This window comes from Psittacula echo, assembly GCF_963264785.1.
Source record: "Psittacula echo genome assembly, chromosome: 5".
NCBI classification, from domain to species: domain Eukaryota; kingdom Metazoa; phylum Chordata; class Aves; order Psittaciformes; family Psittacidae; genus Psittacula; species Psittacula echo.
The window spans coordinates 30,358,521-30,378,102 of NC_137739.1; the positions used below are offsets into that span (position 1 = coordinate 30,358,521).

Below are 19,582 nucleotides of genomic sequence, written 5' to 3' on the forward strand. Positions count from 1 at the left end.
ACTTTGGCAGCCATTATGTGTGTTCAGGTACGAAGTGTACACACACTGTGTGTACAGTTTCTTTTCTCTTCCTTTGTCTTTATTTTTCCCCTTCAAAACTTTAATCTTTTCTAGCAAGATTAACTCAGGCTGAAGTTAAATAGTTCATCTTTGTATAGAAAACCAAAACAACATTCTTGTTGTCTGATAAGAATCCTTTTGAAATTTAGTTTAGAATTTTCAGTCCCAGCCTTTAAACTGTGATAAAAAATATTGCTTTTAACTAATTATATTTTGAATATTAAATTTTGAGCCTTAGGTGCTAATAGCTACAGTATTACAAAGAAGTATGTGAGGGCATGTTATGTGAAGACTTCCAGGCTGCTGTAAACTGGCAGCCTGTGCTGCTCTGTGTGGTGTTCTCCCTAAAGTTATGCTTTTTAAAATAATGTGCCCTAGAGCCTGTTGGAATGAATGTCTGAAATTGTTTTTATTTGTCTTTTGTAGAAGCTCCACCAAAACTGGAAGAAAATCCTGCTGAAGCATTCACTGACTCGTCTCTCTTTGCTCACTGGGGCCAGGATCTCAGTCCTGAAAACAGACGGACTGCACTGAAACAATTCCAGTATTATGGCTACAACGCTTACCTGAGTGATCGCTTACCACTGGACAGGCCCTTGCCTGACCTTAGGCCTAATGGGTGAGTCCTGTAGTTCAGCCTAGCATTGTAGGTCCTGAATTGTAGAGTCTGTTTGCTCTGTTTCACCTGGAAGTGTTGTATTGTATGATCATGTAGCAGGTAGGCTACATACAATGTCCAGAATGAGTAATTTCTATCAAATATATGAAAATTGAAAGTTTCAAGTGTCTCCTGAAACACTTGAGTACCTAAATTAAGTCCTGTTAATATTTCACTAAATATCCATTAAAAGTTCCCCAAGATCATGTAGAACTTTAATCAATTTACATTTGATTGCAAGTGTTTTATTGCTAAAAGAATAACTTTTTAATGTTCAATTTTGATTTTATCACAAGATCTGACTAAGGAAGAAATAAGAACTGTTCTTTTTGAAAGCCCAGAACTGCTTGATAAAATGGGTAAGAGAGTGAAACCGCTTAGCTTTAGTGGTGAAAGGTGCAGTTTAGTCAAGCAGTATGTACCAGCTGAATGCCCGTGGAGCCTCCTTCACTGGGTTGTTCTCTCCTAGGAAACATGCATGTCAGGCAGGGTAAATATGTCCACTCTTATTCCACAACAGCTTGGTGAGATGGATGGGACCAAGGGAGTTAGCAACCTTCCCTTCAGTGTATTTGAGGTCTGTTCTGGTAGGACTGTTTGCAGAGACAGTTAATGCTCAACTTTTTTTTCAGCCTTTGTGTTCCATCTGATCCTTTGAACAAACAGCAGGTCTGGGGATGAGGAAATGGTTGGAGGGAAAACTTGCAGCCCCTTAAAAAAACACATCATTAAAATAAACATGATGAGTACTTACTGAATTGAACATGTGATCTTGCTCTCTTATTTTAACCAACTGTTTTAATAACTAAAGCAGCAAGTGGTGCATTTTGCCATATATTAAATTGTCTGATATTAATGAAAAGATATGAACACCATCCCAGGAAGCACTTTGGCAATTTTTAATCTATGCTATATATTATTATATATTATATTTTAGAAGTATTTATGTTGTACATTTACTGAAATAACAGCGTTAAGGAAATCAAACTCAGCAATTGTATTTTGGTTAATTCAGTTTAGTACTGTCTGTAGGGACAGTCTCTTATTTTTTTGATGGTAAACTAAGAGGAAAAATAAATCTTCTGTCACTAATAAGACATCAGTGACAGAAATGTTTCTGTTCTTATCTCTCTTTGGAAATGACTCTCCTGAATTATTTCCATCTAAATTTTTTATAACTATAGGTTTTAAAAATTAAAAAAACAGAGAAAATGAATGATACTGTAACTGAGAGAAATAAATTAAGGTTGGGATTTTTAAAGAAATTCCAGTTAGAAATTAATCGTGATCCTAATTTCAGTGAAATTTTTGATCCTTAGTTAACTATCTGCCAGAAACATGCTAGACATTACAATATGTTTATGGACACGCATACACGGTAATGGCATAGTGATGGTAGCTCGGGAAGATTTTTTCTTTTTACGCACACCCTTTATTATTGTTCAGGAGCAAGTAATCTGACATTGAAATATAGTAAATTCTGATACTGAGGGAAATGAAGTGTATTGTCAGATAGTATGCAAACTGTTTGCTGTGTCTACAGCACCCTGTGGAGTACGGAGCTACAGGGTATTCTGAAAGTCATGTTGCTGAAAAAAGAGTTCCCACTCCTGATATGCAAATTCTGATTTGTGTGAGAGCACATTCGTGGCTGTTGTTGAGAAAAAGCCTACTCTGCTGGATCGTTTTCCACTGTAACAGTAAATTTTTAGGATTTGTAGCACTTCTCTTTAAAGCAAATTGAATTAGTCCATTCCAAAGGCTATATAGATGTATTTAAATTATCCATGGGCAGATTGCAGGCTCAAACAGGACAGCATGAAAACCAAGTACAGTTTGGTCTGAAGAAAGCACACAGCAAGTGGCATGGAGGCCACGTTGATCAGCTTTGCTGGGCCTTAGTTAATTGTGTTTTTCCTGTTCTGACTAGAAGCGCAGGAAAGCACAAATATGATAGAGGTACCGGAATAGCTCTGGACAGTTAGCCTAGGTCTAGCCAAGCTTATTAGCCTAGATTTGGCAGTGGTTCTGCAAGAATCAGCATGACACTGGAATCCCACCAAAGACTTGTGGGCAGGTAGCTAAAGGCATGGAGTTCATCTGGCTTTGGTTGTGGTCTATCATCTGTATATCTGCAACGTACTACAGTGAGAAGGGCCAATCCACATATGTAATGACTGTGTATTATAGCATAGAGGATTTTCTAGGCTTGATATTATCAACATTTAGTGTCATGAGAAAACCAGAGGACAAATCAGAGATTGCTCAGCCAAACAAATGTAGAGGAGAGGGCAAATATTCAACATTGCCCAGTCCTCCGATGTGGGTGGCATAATACTGAGAGAGGCTGACAATCTTTGGCCAAATGCCTATACAGAATTCTCCTCATGTTTGTCCAAAAACTTGTTTTGTTGAGATCATCAACTCCTAGCTTACTGTTCTTACTGCTTTATTCAGAGAAAGATCTTGGGTTTTAGTACCAAGAAAAAGATGGACCTTTATTATGTTACTTTATCAATATCAGTAACTTTTATTAAAAGGAGTGTGGAATCAATCTGTTACAATTAAATCTGTTCTATAAAATGCTTAGGAGACCAAGAACTAATCAATCTTGTGTTACAATCTTGGAACTTATCTGTATAGTTATCAAGTTCCCTGCCTGTTTTCTAATCTTTCTTTATTGCAGTTTTTTTATTTGTTTTTAGTAATTGGTGCCAAGAGGAAAAAAATAAAAAAGTTGTTAATGGTTGCTTGTACCTATATGGTAACTCTATATTCAGATTCCTCACATGATTGTATGCCTCTCATGTAATAGAATATGATGACCCCCAAAAAAAGATTTCTAGATTTGCCTCAGAAATACTGTCTTACTGGGTGTAGTTTTGTAACAATAGATAGTAATCTTCAGAGATGAGCAAAAGCCCTTTTTATATGTTGTTCAATGCCAGCCTTTTTAGCGTATTTCAGTTAATACATAAGATACTGATAATAATGAAAGGACAACGAAAAATGACCACCAAATGAAATGATAAACATGCCAGAATGTGACTGATTTTTTTTTTTCCCCTCCCATGTTTTGAACTTCCATTTGCCATTCTGGCTGATGAAAAAAATCTTGGAAAAGGTACAATTCTGTTTCTGCTTGTGCTTCTGAGAAATTCTTATTCTATTGGAACTAAAGCTCCCTTCCACGTTTGTTCTTAAAGCAGTCCTTTAACCGCAAATGTTTTAGTAATATGCTTTATTGCACCATTTTTTTTTTTTAAAAAAACATGGATTAGGTGACATAATTTAGTGATTAAAACAAAAACCATGTTCTGTTGCCATTGTTGGCTGTGATACCCATGGAACTCTTGGTGAAAGGCTCTCAACAACTGCAGAAAACAATTATTTTTTGTTATTTATTCTCGTATTGGTAGAAGGTCTCAGAGATAACTTATTAGCATGGGGAATCATTCTTACTCTGTTGGTCTTCCTGCATAGTTACGCTAAACTAATTTAAATGTGACTGGCTAAATTGTCTTATCACAATGCATGTAGTCCAGAGGAATGTAATTTTCTTGTGGACAAATATTTGAAAGAAGATTCATAATGTATGCTGTCCTCCATTTACCAGGGTTGTGCTTGAAATGGAACACCGGGAGTTTCTCTAAATTTCTGGTAACCATGACAACTGTTACTTTAGTGTTATTAGCCCAATGTAATTTATTGGAGTAGGTTGCTAGAGGTAAATTTTAGTTGCATTGGGTTCATACTTGTTAATGTAATTCTAAGTAGTATTTAGAATTTATATTTAAGAATCACTTAGTCATAATACTGTAATATGCTCTATGCTTTGTGGGTTTGTGTGTTTCTAGTGAGATCCTTACTTTGCAGAGGAGCAGGTAAGGGGTCTTGTCAGCGGCCCCTTGATGAGTCCAAGGCAGAGCTGTCGAAATGTGTATGTTGCTGGTTGCCACACAACTGTTCAATTCTTAGGGCTGAATGGATCTTAAGATTTTGATCCATACAGTTTTCTCCCTTTGACCCCCTTCAACATGTTCTGTACACACATATACGCACCCTTTCTCTGTACCTGTTTCTTATGCATTCCTAGAATTGCAGTATTTTATTCCTCATGAAAATTGGCATAAAGACAGATACACTTGTCAAACTGTGCATGTGCTTTGCATTCTGTGCATGATTTGAGGTGTGTGAATTCAATTATGATTTGTTTAAATAAAAAAAAAAATTAGGTGATTTTTACTGTCATCATCTGATACGAAAAATAATACAGACAGGAAATCATATTTTTTAAGAACTCTACACACATTAAAAAGAAAGTGAATCCAAGCTGGAAGTAAAGATGATAAATGACTCTGAATGGGAAAAAAAGAAAACATGAACCCCATTCAGGAATGTGCCCTAACTGAAAATGAATCCATTTGTGAAGACTAAAGAAATTATGCACAATAGGGGCCTAATTCTGTACTCTTGTATTTAGTTATGCTTTAGTAATTTAGCAATGCTTTGCTCACATCTGCAGAGTGTGCCAGACAATGGGAAAAACTGTCCAGTGTGATCTCATTTGAAAAGATGTAAATGAATGCAGGTAGGGAAACCAATACAAATAATTTCCTTTAAATGAGTGGAAGACATGTCAGAAGCAGGAATTTTGTTTGCACGTTTTAGTTTATTCATGGTATGGCAGCAGTGTTTTGAGTCTGATTTTTGTCATCTGAGACATTTTTGGAATATAGTTTGTGACTAACTTCTTAGAAAAAGTTTCTTTTATGCATATCTCAACGTTAGCTTAATTGTCAGAGGGGGAAAAGCCCACCAGTTTTTATGGAAGTAACTTTTTTGAACTATTTTCAATGTATTTTCATTGTCATTTAAAATATATTTTCCAAAATCATTGTGTTGCTCTTTATCTGATAGGTGACATATCTTACCATTTTTACTAGTTTCATTTTTATCTTCTTTGTACATTGGTATGGCTGGGGATTACAAATATTACTATGTCTAAACTAGACAGCTAAAAGACAGATTGGTTGTAGCTTTGTTTGCTGGACCATTTTATATCTGTGCATTTTGGCCGCAAGTGAATCACTAAAATAACACACTTTGTAGGCTCTTTACTGGGCAATACTGCAAATTGTTTCAGTGTGTTTAAGCCTGTCAACTAGTTCATAGTCTGTTTGAAGCCCAATTTCCAAAACTTGGATGAAATTTCAGTTATTAGATCAAACAGAAATGTGCTATCTACATAGAGGTGTACAGGAGATTAGAATTTTGTTAGTAATCGCTCATTATGCCCATGCAGATTTGTACCTCTAGCTTGCATGTAAGAGTTGACATCTACATAGTAATGGTATCCAGATTGTAAATAGGATTTTTTTTGTCAGTGTATGAATGGCATGGACATGCATACACACAATGTGCTATAAAGGGGTCTATTCTTTAAGGAACCGGATCTGTCATGGTATTAGCATCTTTTAGTAAAGTGTGAGGATTGGCATTTAAAAACTGTTGTGTGATCATGAATACAGGGTGCTTCCAGGCAGTTTGAGCCTGAAATATATACTTTGAAAATCCTATTTTCAGATGCCACTTAACCCTGGTGACACCTAAAATTCACATTTGCCAAAAATTCCCCTCAGATTTGACAGTGCTGAGCCCAAGCCAGTTTGTGCCTGCTTCACTTACTCAGTTATCTAGGCAGTGCTTTTAAGCAGCGCTTTTGGAGATTGTTCGCCACAGATGACCTTTCCTTAAAGAATTTTCAGAGGTTAAATTTCAGAGGTTAAAATACCCGCTCTAGGGTACAGAAGGCAGGTGTGAAGAACTATCTTTTCTTTTAAGAAGATTTGAAACCTTGTGTGTGTGTATAGAGTTGGGACAGTTTAGCGTAGAGAAGAGGAAGCTCACGGGGATGCCATTGATATATATAAATATCTAAAGAGAGACTGCAAAGAGAATGGAGCCAGGCTCTTTTCAGTGGTGCCCAGGGACAGGATCAGAGGCAATGGGCACAAACTGAAACACAGGAGGCTCTGTCAGAATATCAGGAAGCCTTTTTTGTTTTCTGTGATGGTGATGGAGCACTGACACAGGTTGCCCAGGGAGGTTGTGGAGTCTTTATTGTTGAAGAGACCTAGAAGCTGTCTGGATAGGGTCCCAGGCAACTGGCTCTAGGTGACCCTGCTTGAGGAGGGGGCTGGACACGATGACATCCCAGAGGTCCATTCCAACCTCAACCATTGTGTGATTCTGTACAGCTTCCCGATAAGTGCTCTGACACCTGATTCTCAGGCTGTGTGAAGGGGCCTTTATTCCTTCAGCCAAAGCAGCATCTCTTAAGTGAAAACAATAAGCTTGAAAAAAGAAAGAAAAAACGATCACAAGAGTTTCTGTGATGTTATAATCTAGAAGATATGGCATAGCCATAGAGAATGAATCCAGAGTTTAAAATGCATGAACATCCACTGGAATGGGTACTGCGATACGGGTTGCTCCTCTAAGAAATTTGCCCCAAACATGAGTCTAAACTAACTTCCTTGTTATCACTCCAACTTAGCATACGTTTAATTGCTCCACAGAAAGTAGAATGACTCTGAAAAACAGGATAGAAAATTATCACACTGAGCTGGCAAGCAGTTCGAGAGCCCTCTGGGGAGTTCAGAGAAGATTGAACTCATGCTTCTTCTGTCCTCGTTGAAGGTTTTAACTTCTGAACTACTGATTGAAAGAGAAAGTGCTGCCTTGCACTAGTTGTCTTCTGGAAGAAAAGTCAGCTCCCTCTGCCTGTTATTGTAGTGTTTTATTTTGCATAAAGCCAACTCAGGTTCTTACGTCTTGGAAAGTACCTGTGGCTCTGATTCATTCAGAGGGCCCACAGCACTTAATGTAAAAAGCTTCTTTTCTGTGTTGTGTGTTTCTAAACAGCAGTATAGTTTACAGGTTGCATTTCACTCTGCTGAAAGATGCAGTATTTTGTTTTTTATTTAGATTTCCTTTGTAAATCAATTGAAAAGTCCTTCTTAGAAAATCCCAATTGCCAGCAAAACTCCCTGAAACCAGTAAGAATTACGACTGCAAGCTGCTTTTAAAGGTCAGATATAAAAGATGTCCAAATGTAAGACTTTATGAGAATCTGATTTTCAAAGAGTAGTAAAGTTTTAGTACAAGTCATGCCTAATGAATTAGCATTCGCTTTAAAGAAAGCAAAAGGGAGGTGGGGTAATCGATTATAAACAGCACAATGACACTTCCACAAGCTGTTACATTTGATCTGCTGTCCAGTGGTACTCCAAAAAAATATAAAAGGTGTCATGCTTTCAACTCTTCTGAAAGCTTCAAAGAAAACTTTCTGGTCTGATGCTTGAAGCTGAAAACTCTCTTATCAGTGAGAATAGGAGAGTAATGCACCAGTAGAAATAGAAACTGGTTTTGGAAAGTAAGTTTTGATTTGTTATGCTGTCAAGAGATCAAACTATAAGTGGGAATCAGTAAATCCAAACACCGTTTTAATTGTTTCTCTTTTGCACTGATGCTGTTGAACTATGCCTATTAAGAAGATGCCCTTTAAAGTAAGAGGCTAACTGTTTATTCCTGTCTGCACTGTCCAGAAAGACACTATGAGCAACTGCTATTGGCAACTGCGTTTAAACAAGAGTTTGCATTTGCTTTGCAGTGTTTTGGGTCTCGAATGGAAATGTGGGCTCACTCTAGGCCTTAGTTGCATAGGCAGATATGGGAGATTCCTTTTTTTACATACTAACTCATTGGTTCTTGCCTATATGTGCTCTGAGCAAGTACAGGGGCCTTCTGATGAGTGCCCACAAAAGCTCTTCTGTCATTCTTAAGACTAGGGATAGTTTTCTCTGAAACAATTTGTGTTAACATTGTGACTTCCAACAGTTTAAATTTTTATTTATTTATTTATTTATTTATTTATTAACTTTCAGGTGCAGAAACCTTACATTTCCTGAGAGGCTTCCTGAGGTCAGTATTGTATTCATCTTTGTTAATGAAGCTCTCTCGGTGATTCTGCGCTCCATTCATTCAGCCATTGACCGGACTCCTGCTCATCTGCTCAAAGAAATTATTTTAGTTGATGATAACAGTAATAATGGTAAGAGGTTTTGGTTTGGTTGGTTTTGTTTGTTTGTTTGTTTTTTCCTAATTAGAGGTTGGATCATAAATGACAATTCTTGAATTCTGGCTTCTGTTCATCCCACAGGCATTACAAATGTTGTCACTGTATTTTCTCCCTTCTTCATCCTACAGTTTTGCTGGGCTGTCTTCAAATATGCATGAATGGGCATGTTAAAAAGAGCATGTACAAACATAGGATGACATTTCTGTATGTTTAAGGTGTCTGGTAAGCAGATGTTTGAGTGTAAGGATAGACTAGAGACTTAAGATATTTTAGCACTGAAGAGTTCTTGCAGGATTAAATGATTCCTGTGCTTTTCCTGTTTCAGTTGTATGCTTGTTTGTGCGTACTCGCTTTGCATAAAACATCTTTGTTTCTTAGACATCTCATTTAGATTTCCTGTTCTCCTCATTGGCAGCATTTACCTTGTTGCTTTCTACTGTATGTGTTCAGGTTTTGCTCTTCATGATCTGAAGGACTGGACTGCCCATCTGACTGTTCAGTACTTGCTTAGGTGTTACTGGGGCCTTGCTGGACATGTCTTATTTTCTGGCAATATTAGCAATGACATTTTAATAAGCACAGGATGCTGAACTTAAAGAAAACTTTGGCTCTGCTGGGGAGTTAATTCTGAACTCCTAAAATGCAAGGAGAATCTGAATTTACCCTGTTGAAGGAAAATGCTGAGCAGAGGGCTTCTCATATCTTTGCCATCATTACAGCTGTTATATGATCACTGTAGCTAGATTCCATGACTCACTGCTCATCATCAATGTGTCTCAGATTTGTACAGAAAAGAAAGCTTTTGGAAAACAAGTAAATAAATTCCCCACCCCAGGCTTTGCACTTCATCATCAGCTCTTCTGCTGTCGATGAAGGGAAAAGCAAATCCTGACCCTTTAAAAAACACACACAAAACCCAACAACTTGATGTAGGCTTATGTCAAATATAATTCCAGTGAATAATACTATGGTTAGACTTATCTAAGGCTGACCAAGCTTTTCTTGAAACACCTACTTATGTAACAGTGTGGGTGAATTGGGGTGCAGGATTTATGAGTTGCTGTTCTTAGTTTATGGAACAACTTATGATGTAGCCATGAGATGATAACAGTATACGAAAAAACAGTAGATGAAAAATCCCATGAAATGGTAAATTATAAGCAAAGTAAAAAAATCCAAAATTAACACCTGTGCACATGCCTCATGTACATGTGTCTCAGAAGCATCTTGTGAGCTGAAGTAGAATTTTGATTTGCTACAGCATGTAGTTCAGTTGTTTGACATGTTGTTTTACTGATGAAATTTTGGTGGTCTTTGATTTTTGCCCACTCCCTCATACAATACGTGGCATTAGATAGAGAAAATAAAAATAAAATACATTTTATTTTTCTGCTGGACTTGGGCTCTGGAATGTGTTTGTAGAAATTAATTCCTGCATCTTTCAAACAGGAGCTCAGTGAATATGAATGACTATTGGTGATACAGGGCACAAGGCCTCTGGACGCACAGGAACTGACCACGAGGCAGCCATAGAAGAAAAATAATCTGACTGAAAAAAGTGGTTTCTAGAGGTTGAGTCTGATTTACTGTAATTTACAGGCAGTTACATCAGTGGGCATATTCCAGAGCCGTCTCAGAAACACCAGTGTTTCTGAGAGCCTGTCATCACTGTGACAAGCTCACTAACAAATACGGTTTGCACTGTGCTCTGTGGGCTTGTCAAAAGTATTCCTTTTCATTATTATTTACCTGAAATAGATCAGAAACCACAGGAACCACTCAATCTTTCAGGAAGACCTGTTCAGGCACATTTTTTGTTAGTACCAGTATTGGTACTTTATAGTATCATATTTTTATGCCTGGCTGTGCCCTTTATACAGGCTTGCCTTTCTTACCCTCCAGTGCTTTGCATCCTTAGCTTCCCAGCCCCAGACAGGAGGACAGAAATTGAGAGGAAAGTAACCTTTGGTTTGGCTGTCTTGGCTTGGTGTTACATGTCATTCTATATGAAATCACTCTGTGCAGAGTGATACTTAGTCTCCTAGAAAAAATCAGCTGTCTCCAGGATTTTCTGCTACTCTAACCCTTTCTCTGGTGTCTCCTCCCTGCAGTAGTAAATTGGATTCCTACAGCCCTCTTTATCCCATAATGTATGCTGAAGAGCTGGTAACAGGCCTCTTATTTGGAGAGGATGGATGTTTGGTAGGAAAGGGAGTGATTGTAAAGATGATTTATGGGCTTTTCTGTTATTAGTTTAAATCCTGAAATATTTATTTTACAATTTACTTTTGCTTTCACAGTATTCAATTTTCTTTTTTTTTTTTTCTTCTCCTTTCTAACATGGTTGAAACTATTCCTTTGTGTTCGGTGTCATTCTATGGTTTTGTTAGTATCTCTTTAGCTTGCAAGTGTTGCTGCTTGTAAGATAAGTGGGTTACTCTGGGTTTCCCTGTAATGGTACCTGAGGGGGAAAAAACTTGCTTTATGTTGGAGTCTGGCACCAGGCGCTGCTTCTTGCAGGGCCCTGTCAGAATCCTAATTACAGGAGGTATATTCACTCTCAGGCTTTCGCCAGGGATGGCAACTTTTATAACTCAAAGTAGGATTTTTTTCTGTTATGCAACAGCCATGGATTTCACAGGCAAGAAACATCATGCTATGGGAAGTGACTAGAAAGAAAAAGTGAGAACAGAGATCAGGCAGAGTGCAGATAAACACATTTTTTATTGAGATTTTCTTGCGCTATTTGGTTGGATTCCCATAGCACAGTGGTTTAAAATTAAAGCAGATACGGTGATTGGCACTAGAGGAGGGCACCGGAATTCCCTGCTTCTGAGAGGAGGCAATATACTGATGGACTGGTAGAAATTCTTGCTATGGGCCAAATTCTGAATCTAGTAATGAACACCTGGATTCATGTCTAATTTCGGCAGATATGTGTCAGAAAAGAGCAGTGGAAGAGCTAGTTGCTTTTTAAAATTCCAGAAGGCTGATTTCTGTAACCATATATTCAAGTATACAGCCAAAGTCTGTACATTTGTCTTGAGCAGTATCAGCTATAGCGTTTTATTTCATGCACTTCAGGGTATGTCAAGCAAATTATCTATGACTCTCTCTAAACCTCAGTGCAGTTTTTCAAGTTCCCAATCATGTTTCAGGAGACCTCAGTTACTCTCTTTGTGAAGTTCCCCTGTTTTAAAATAAATGTTTCAAGTTAGGAAACTGTGAAAATGCCAGCGTGTGCCATTTAAAAGCAGCAAATATATTTATCAGGTCCCAGAATTTGGATCCATTCTTTTAATAAAATCGTTTGCATGGCTTCGTGTGGGTATTTCACCGTGTCATCTTTTCTGGTGTAATTCTGATAAGCATAACACTTAAATGTTTCATATATGCTGTTAGGTACACTAGTATTAAACTTTAATTTAATTGAAGGTTAAAAAATGCATTTCAGTGTCTGTCTTTCTACTGTATAGTAAGGACAGACGATTTACTAGATAAGTAACCAAATGTCAGTGCTGTTCATTTGGGTCTCATTCAGGTCTCAGTCACATTGGTGTGAAATAGAGCAACTGCAAAGAGTTCAGCTGGTTTACTGTAGTTTTAAGTGCTGTCTCAGATGAGAATCTTTCTCATTCTCCTTAGGAGTGCTGTTTGCTTTTCAGAGGTAATATACTCATTAGTTTATAACTTGGCAATAAAATAATTTATTACTCAATGCACTTGAGGAGAGGGATTTGCAGAGAAGAGGCTTTAAAAAAAAAAACTTTTAAGTGACCATGCCCATGACTGCCGGTCCTTAATTAGACCTCAGAAGGTTATTTAGAAAAAACATGGTCTGAGCTGGAAAGTACTGCAATAGTGTTTTATTCATTCTCTGGCTTGTTGCATCCTGTCCTCTGTGGTGCCACTGGAGTCTCAGCCTGGCTTTTCATTCCTTTTGCTGGCATTGAACCCCACTGATTTATTGAGAACCTCTGACAATATTTTAAGATGATTTGAAATCTCTCTAAAAAAGCTCCTTGTGAGCCATGATGTGATCAGCTTCATGGGGACGCAGTGTGCATCAATGTGTCCAGAGTATGCCTTATGAACTGTTACAGCAGTAATTATAATCCTCTATGACATTTTTTCATATTGAAGTTAATAATAATGTTGCAGTGGAGGCTCAGGTTTCGTAAGGTCACTTCCTTTTTCTTTGAGTCATTACTTAAGAATGAAATACTATGTTCACGTTCAGTTTAATGATTCTTGTTTTGTCCTGAGATTTCCATGAATACAGCTATTGAATTGCAGTGATAGTGCTGGGTATCACGGGATGCTAACTTTGTGACTTGCACTGTTGAAGAGAACTAGCACAGGGTGGTAGAAAGTAGGTCAGGTGCAACTATGTCACCTTTGAGAGATTTGCAGAATTGTCCTCAAAACACTGAATGAAAAGAAACTTCTAAAAAAGCATCCAGAGCTTTTCATTAGAAAGGTGTATTTCTTTTGGGGATGTTTTTAAGAAATAATTGGGAATAGAAGATCATCTGACTTTTGTTCTTTACAAAAGCTTTGCTCAGAGGTACTGTTCAAATGCATGCTGGATTTCATATCACGATGTAATTTGAAGATGGCATACTTGTAGATCAGACAACTGTGAATGAAGATTTAAAAAAACTGTTGCTAACAGTGTCTTAGGAAAAACCTTAGGCCTTGCTGTCCTCCCATTTGGCTTCTTGTTCTTTGCTTACGTGAATGCCAGCAAATTTCAAAGACAAATAAAACCATTTAAAAACAAGGAAAAAGCCAAACTTTATTCAAACCTGAATTCACTTTGGGGTATTTTTATGCATCGTGAAGGCTTCAGTTTATCTGCCTACATTCATTCCCCTCGTAAATTAAAAGTATTGATGCTGAAATACATGTTATATTGCCCAGCCTTTACACAAATGAGTTTTCAGTAGTGTTGGCAGGGTCTCTGACATGAAAGAGGGCTGTGTAATACTAGTTAGGAATCAGATGCAAAACCCCATATATTTATGTATAGACTGGGCAATCTGTCTTCACTGTAGATTTGAGAACAACATTAGCTGTTGCTACAGACTGTGCATTTTACTTGCATAGTAACATTTAGCACTGAAATTTGAATAAATGAAGACAGTTCTTTGAGCATACATGGGGTCTTCAGGTTTTTTGCCAGCTACTGTGGAGGCATCTGAAAATATGTAAGAATAAAATAACCAGAAGCAAACCATTAACACTTTGATTCGTGTCCCAGCAATGCCTGGCCATGCAGCTCGAAACTCTTGTGGAAAAAATTAAAACCACTAATGTAAATGGACTGTGAGGTTTTTACAAGGATAGTAAGTCCTGAAGATGATGTCCTCGAGTGGCTGCAGACTGGTCTCTTCTCTTACTTGCCAGTTCTTGTGATGTTGTGTTTGATTCCTGGTTTAAAGGGAAGAGGCTGTGAAGTAGGATATCAGAAGTGAGCAAAAGAGCAGAAGAGAGGGACACTGGCAATGAAGGCCGTATGTCCCAACTATTCTTACCCCTGTTTTGCTTTGATTTATCACTCTTCACACCTTTTTCTTCTTCTTTCGTCATCCAGGAGTGGTCTAACTCCTTGGATTTTATTCCCTCAGTCCACTTTCTTTTTCTTCATTCCATCTTGGCAGTCTGTTCTTTTAAGATGTTCACTTCCTCACATCCATTCCACACATCTCATCCTTCTTTATATGAGTTTGTGTCCTTCCAGTTGGGGTCTCGTTTTCTATGTTCTCAAATTCCAGTGTACCCACACTTCTTACCTTCTCCCCATCTCCTCCACCCCAGTATTTGCTGCTCTTCTTCACAAACTGCACTCCTCTATTTTTTCCTTCTCATTGTTCAGCTCCCCCTTGGCTTTAGCCGTAATAATTAAACTACTGCCTGACTGATCCCTCCCTCTCTCCTCCCCCCAGCAGTATACTGCTCCTTCCTTTGTGGCATATTTTTATTGTTCTCCTATCTTCCTCCTTTTACTCTCTGACACCTTCTTTTCAGACATGTTTTTCTATTTCTTTTGCTTTCATTTGAAAATAATTATGCTGCATTCTTTTAGATCAGTGTTTCTAACTCTCTCCTGTCTAACTCCAAGCTCTATCAGACTCAAATGTTGACTTGTATCCAGTCACACATGGGGGTGGGGATAGCATCCCTTGCTGGAGGCAAGAATGATTTTTGTAGCATTGTAATAATATTTGTATGAAAGCTGTTTGATAACCAGCATGCTGTTTGGTTCCTAATGGGAACTGTCACATTCTCTATTCTTTATAACTAATGCGGAAGGTCCCTAGCCTTCGTTTTCTGGAAAGTTATGAAAGCTCCAGCCCTGTGAGAGTAAAATGGGGCTGCAGGACCACTGCAGCCAAGTGTGTCTCCTAAAGTGCATCGCAGAGAGCTTGCACCTCTGTTAGACCATTTGCCCTTGTGTGTGCTCAGCAGGTTTTTGCAGTGACAAAGTAGCCTTTCTACAGGACTTTAACCATCTGCAGTATAGTATAGTTCAGTCTGTTTGTATGGTTGGAAAAGCAAAATTTCAATGTGTGTGCAAGCTGATAGCATAACCTCTGCCCACATCAAAGGTCAGCAGTGGGCAGCAGAGCTTTTATTGCAGTCTCCTGGCATCAGGGTTTTTGACTCAGATGTGCATATAATATTATGCACCAAATATTCCCTAGCCAGCAGTTGTTGAAAGTTAATATATAGTCATCTTATCTTTTATTCCATTCTCAAGGTAATTTAACTAGTTCAGTCCCAATACATTTGCAGAGTTGCAGTCTAATAAATACCCTTTTCTGTGTCAGATTCAGTACAGCATTTTTTCATTGTGGTTTTGTTTTAGCTTGAATCCTGGCATAGTGTACCAGTTCATACTATTTAGCTATTTCACATGTGCTGTGTACCTTATATATGTGAAGTAGTGCAGTGAAAAGTGAGTATTTTCTTATTCTGCTGTGTACCTTATATATGTCAAGTAGTGCAGTGAAAAGTGAGTATTTTCTTATTCTGCAACTCCGCACTTGTTTTGCCAACCTCTAATGACACAATTCTTAGTGTAGGCACAGTCATACGTGCTCTCAGGTTTCTGATAACATCAAAGGCTGTTACAGACCATGCAGCTGCAGTTTGAAAGTGATAAGTAGCTGCACATTTGCACTTTGGAACCTCATGGAAGGATAATTTGGGCCAGCTTATAGGAAATAGCATCACCTATGTCAGGTATGATTCAGAAACCATATGTCTGCAGTCAAATTCAAGAAGAACAGGCTAGTTCTAAGCCCTTCTGGTAGCAATGAGGAATTCATCCCATGTGCACTGGACATGCTATGGACTGGTGGCATCCTGACTGTGAGAACACCAGTGTAAATAAATGCTCCCTTCTTAGTGCTATCACTGTGATTTTAGCATTAAAATTAATTACTAGAGATCTCTGAGAAATCGCTTGATTAAGAAAAAGCTTCCCCCCCCCCCCATTTCCTATCCCCCCCTCCCCTCACATTTGTGGGATTATTTTGCCTTCAAGAATGCTTGAATTGTTTCTGTTGATGACATTCTCACACACATCTCACTAAATTAAAGTAGCAGCCATATGGATAGATCCAGTTTAGTGACAGTCATGTAGAACTTGTGAGAGAGCTGCTGATACCACTTTGCTGTTGATGTCAGCAAAGTAATACTGGTTTGATCAGATTATTTCCTTTTGACATCTTTTCCTGTAAAGTATTCAGAGATCTCCTTGCATCCAGTAGAATTTGTATTTGAGATATTTTAGTCACATCAGCTGCAAGAGCCTGAATGACTTTTTGAAGAATTTTTCTCTTTCCTTATCAAGAGAATGGTACTCATAATTGCAAGAGTTTGACAGGGTGTGGGGCAAATACTCTGTAGCGTTAGGCAAAGGAGTTAAAAGATTGTGTCCTATCTAAAGTAAGAAATAGAAATTGCATTTTAAATGCACTTTATTAAAATTCAAATTTTCTTCCTAACAGAAGCATACTTAAAAAGAAAAATTAATGAAAAGATAACTTTAATAAAATTAATGCTGCTTTCTTAACTTAAGCTGATAGTAAAACTTCCTGTGAGAGCTGATAATTTTAACACTTCAACTTCCTGTGAGAGAACCTGAAAATTCTTAATGTGCTCAAGAGTTCAAGACATGATAAGATATTTGCCTAAGGAAGCGTTTAAGGGTGTTTGAGTGTGTCACCAAATAATAAAAATCAGCAAAAATATGTGAATAAATTGCAGAATATTCTATGTTCACCTGATAAGCATACACAAAGGCACATCTGTAGTCATTGCTACGTGCTTTAAAGACATTGTGGAAGCTACTGTAAGTCTAAAGTTCAAGGACAGAACTTTTGATCAAAAGATATTTGAATCCTTGTGAATAAAGAAATCAATTCATGTTGACTTTGGCATACTTTTCTGTAGATATGCTTGGAATTTAACTTTGGGAAATATTCTCTAACTGGATTGGATGACCAGATTTTAAATTACTTGACTTCACTCATTCACTGTTACCTATTTGTGGGGCCATTAGTCAGATGGTGTTCTTTCCTTTTGCACTGGAAAAGTAATGTATTTTAAATAGTATGCTTCAAGTAGCAGCCTGAGAAGCTTTGGGGAAGCTCTATTTAAAACTTTATGGAAACTGTGATGAACCTAGACATAAACTCTAAAATTATCATTTACAGTGATGAAAATAACGTAGGAAAAATGAAGGCATAGAGGTTAGGCTGTGAGAGAGTGAACAATTATGATTGTTTTTCCTCACCCAGTTTATTTGGAAAAGATATTTTGTTTTTGTTGGGCCTCCTTAACCAGAGCCCTTGTTAACACCACTTACTGGAAGTCTGTTTTCAGAGTCTGAGTAGAGAGAGTATGGATGTGACTCCATATGGAAGAGATACAGGTTATATGCTAAAACCTCACCCTTCTTATTTACGGTTTTCACAAATACCTAGAAGCCTTTTGTTTTTTTTGAGTAAGTTCTGCAACCTGCTTCCTTCAAGACAGGGCAGATCTAGCTCTCCTGGCAGTTTGACAGACAAAGACTTCTGACTGGGGGACCTGCATGGAGCTTTGTTCCCCATGAGTCACCTGCCACATCCCTATAGCAATTTGCAATGAAATTTGTGAATAAACAAATTATTTTTATTTTTTTAAATATTAATTTACTTCCAAGTGTAATCTGAGAGGAATAGTAGGTACTCTAGAGTTTTCTCACAGATGTTTTTGATGTCAACTCAAAGGACACTTTGCCTTTCAGTGAGTTTAACAGGGTTTGTCTGCGCTGCAGTGTAAACTCCCTGGTAAATGATTTAGAATCACAATGAATGTTAAATAATATGGCAGCATAAATCATTGGTTTTGTTTGGCAGCAGAGACAATCTTGATGAAATTGCTAAGTGCTCTCAGTTCTCCCAAGATAGCTTACTGTCGGCCGCTGCATTGTTCCTCTGCTCCTAACTGACACACTCCTTTGGCCCAGTGCCTGTCTAATCATTGTTTAATGTTTCAAAAGCTGCCATTTTCTATTTGAAGCAATCTTTTCAAGCAGTACAAATACCAGCAGATTTGCTTACAGTAGAAATAATTGGAAAAATAAAAGTAAAAAATACAAAAAAAATAATAAAGTGAGATGCAAACAGCATTAATGTTTTATGAAGCTGAAAAATATACCATATACCTAATGGAATTATGGTGATGTTTTAGGAAGCGTAAAGGTGTTTCCATGACTGGATACATGGTCTGCCATTTTTATATGCTATGGAATGATTATTCCTCCTGACCTAATGCCCCTAATATCAGTCCTTGCTTATGTGCACAGAGCAGAAAGAGAACAAGGTCTTCTAAAATGGAAAACAAGTTCACAACACATTTGCCAGAAAATGAAGAAGTTGACAACTCGCTGTGCCAGCAAATAAACAATTATTTCTATTTTTTATTACCATGTACAAGTGCAATGTCAGTACCTGCAAAATGTACTTGTCACATAAGTGACTATGTCTCTTTGTAGCAGTATTATTATTGTATGAGCAACAAGTTTAAAATATTTCTGTGTAGCCTGATTCTTAAATAAAATGTCTAGAGTTATTTTTTAGTGATATTTTGTGCCCTTGAAACCTTTTTACCATTGACTACCAGTTTTGAACATGCAAGTGAAACTGTGTAGAACTGGGTCTGGTTTTGTGATCTCTCCATATATCTCTCAGTTTCCAAAGGAATATTTCTTCTCTTTACCCATTTCCCATGCATATAAATAGATAAAGCTTAAGGAATACTGTGACAAAAGATGCATGGCTGTGTGTATGGTTTGTATGTCACACACAGGATTTCATGTACTGAGACTAGCCATGATATAAGACAAAACATACTCCAGAAACAGCATTATTTTTTATTATTGCTATTCGTGCTGCACAGCATTGTATAGAAGGGCAAGAATCTATACATGAGAACCTCAGGAATGCCCTGTGTCCAGGATGGATTCTTGCTGAGATCATCAAATTGTTGTCACCGGGAACGCTGTCTCCGGGAACGCTGTCTCCAAGATGTGGGAAGCTGGAGAACTGCAAGACTCCAAAGGTTCCCATTCAACTAGGAATGAATCTCATGGCAGTTCAACTTTGAGCATTACTCCAGTGTTAGAAAAGAGATTTGAGGAAAGCTTTTTCAGCAGAAATTGAGGA

The 19,582-nt window shown here is 37.8% G+C and overlaps 1 protein-coding gene across 2 annotated transcripts in view; it reads left to right on the forward strand.

Annotated features, from left to right (window-relative positions):
• The window catches only part of GALNT18 (polypeptide N-acetylgalactosaminyltransferase 18), a gene marked incomplete at both ends in the record, with an annotated part of 237,466 nt that overhangs the window by 114,561 nt on the left and 103,323 nt on the right, over positions 1 to 19,582 (forward strand). For both annotated transcript variants that reach the window (XM_080619470.1, XM_080619471.1), the window contains 2 exons: positions 487 to 679; positions 8,668 to 8,834. In XM_080619470.1, the coding sequence (XP_080475596.1) occupies positions 487 to 679; positions 8,668 to 8,834 (360 nt within the window). The remainder of the gene's footprint in view (positions 1 to 486; positions 680 to 8,667; positions 8,835 to 19,582) is intronic.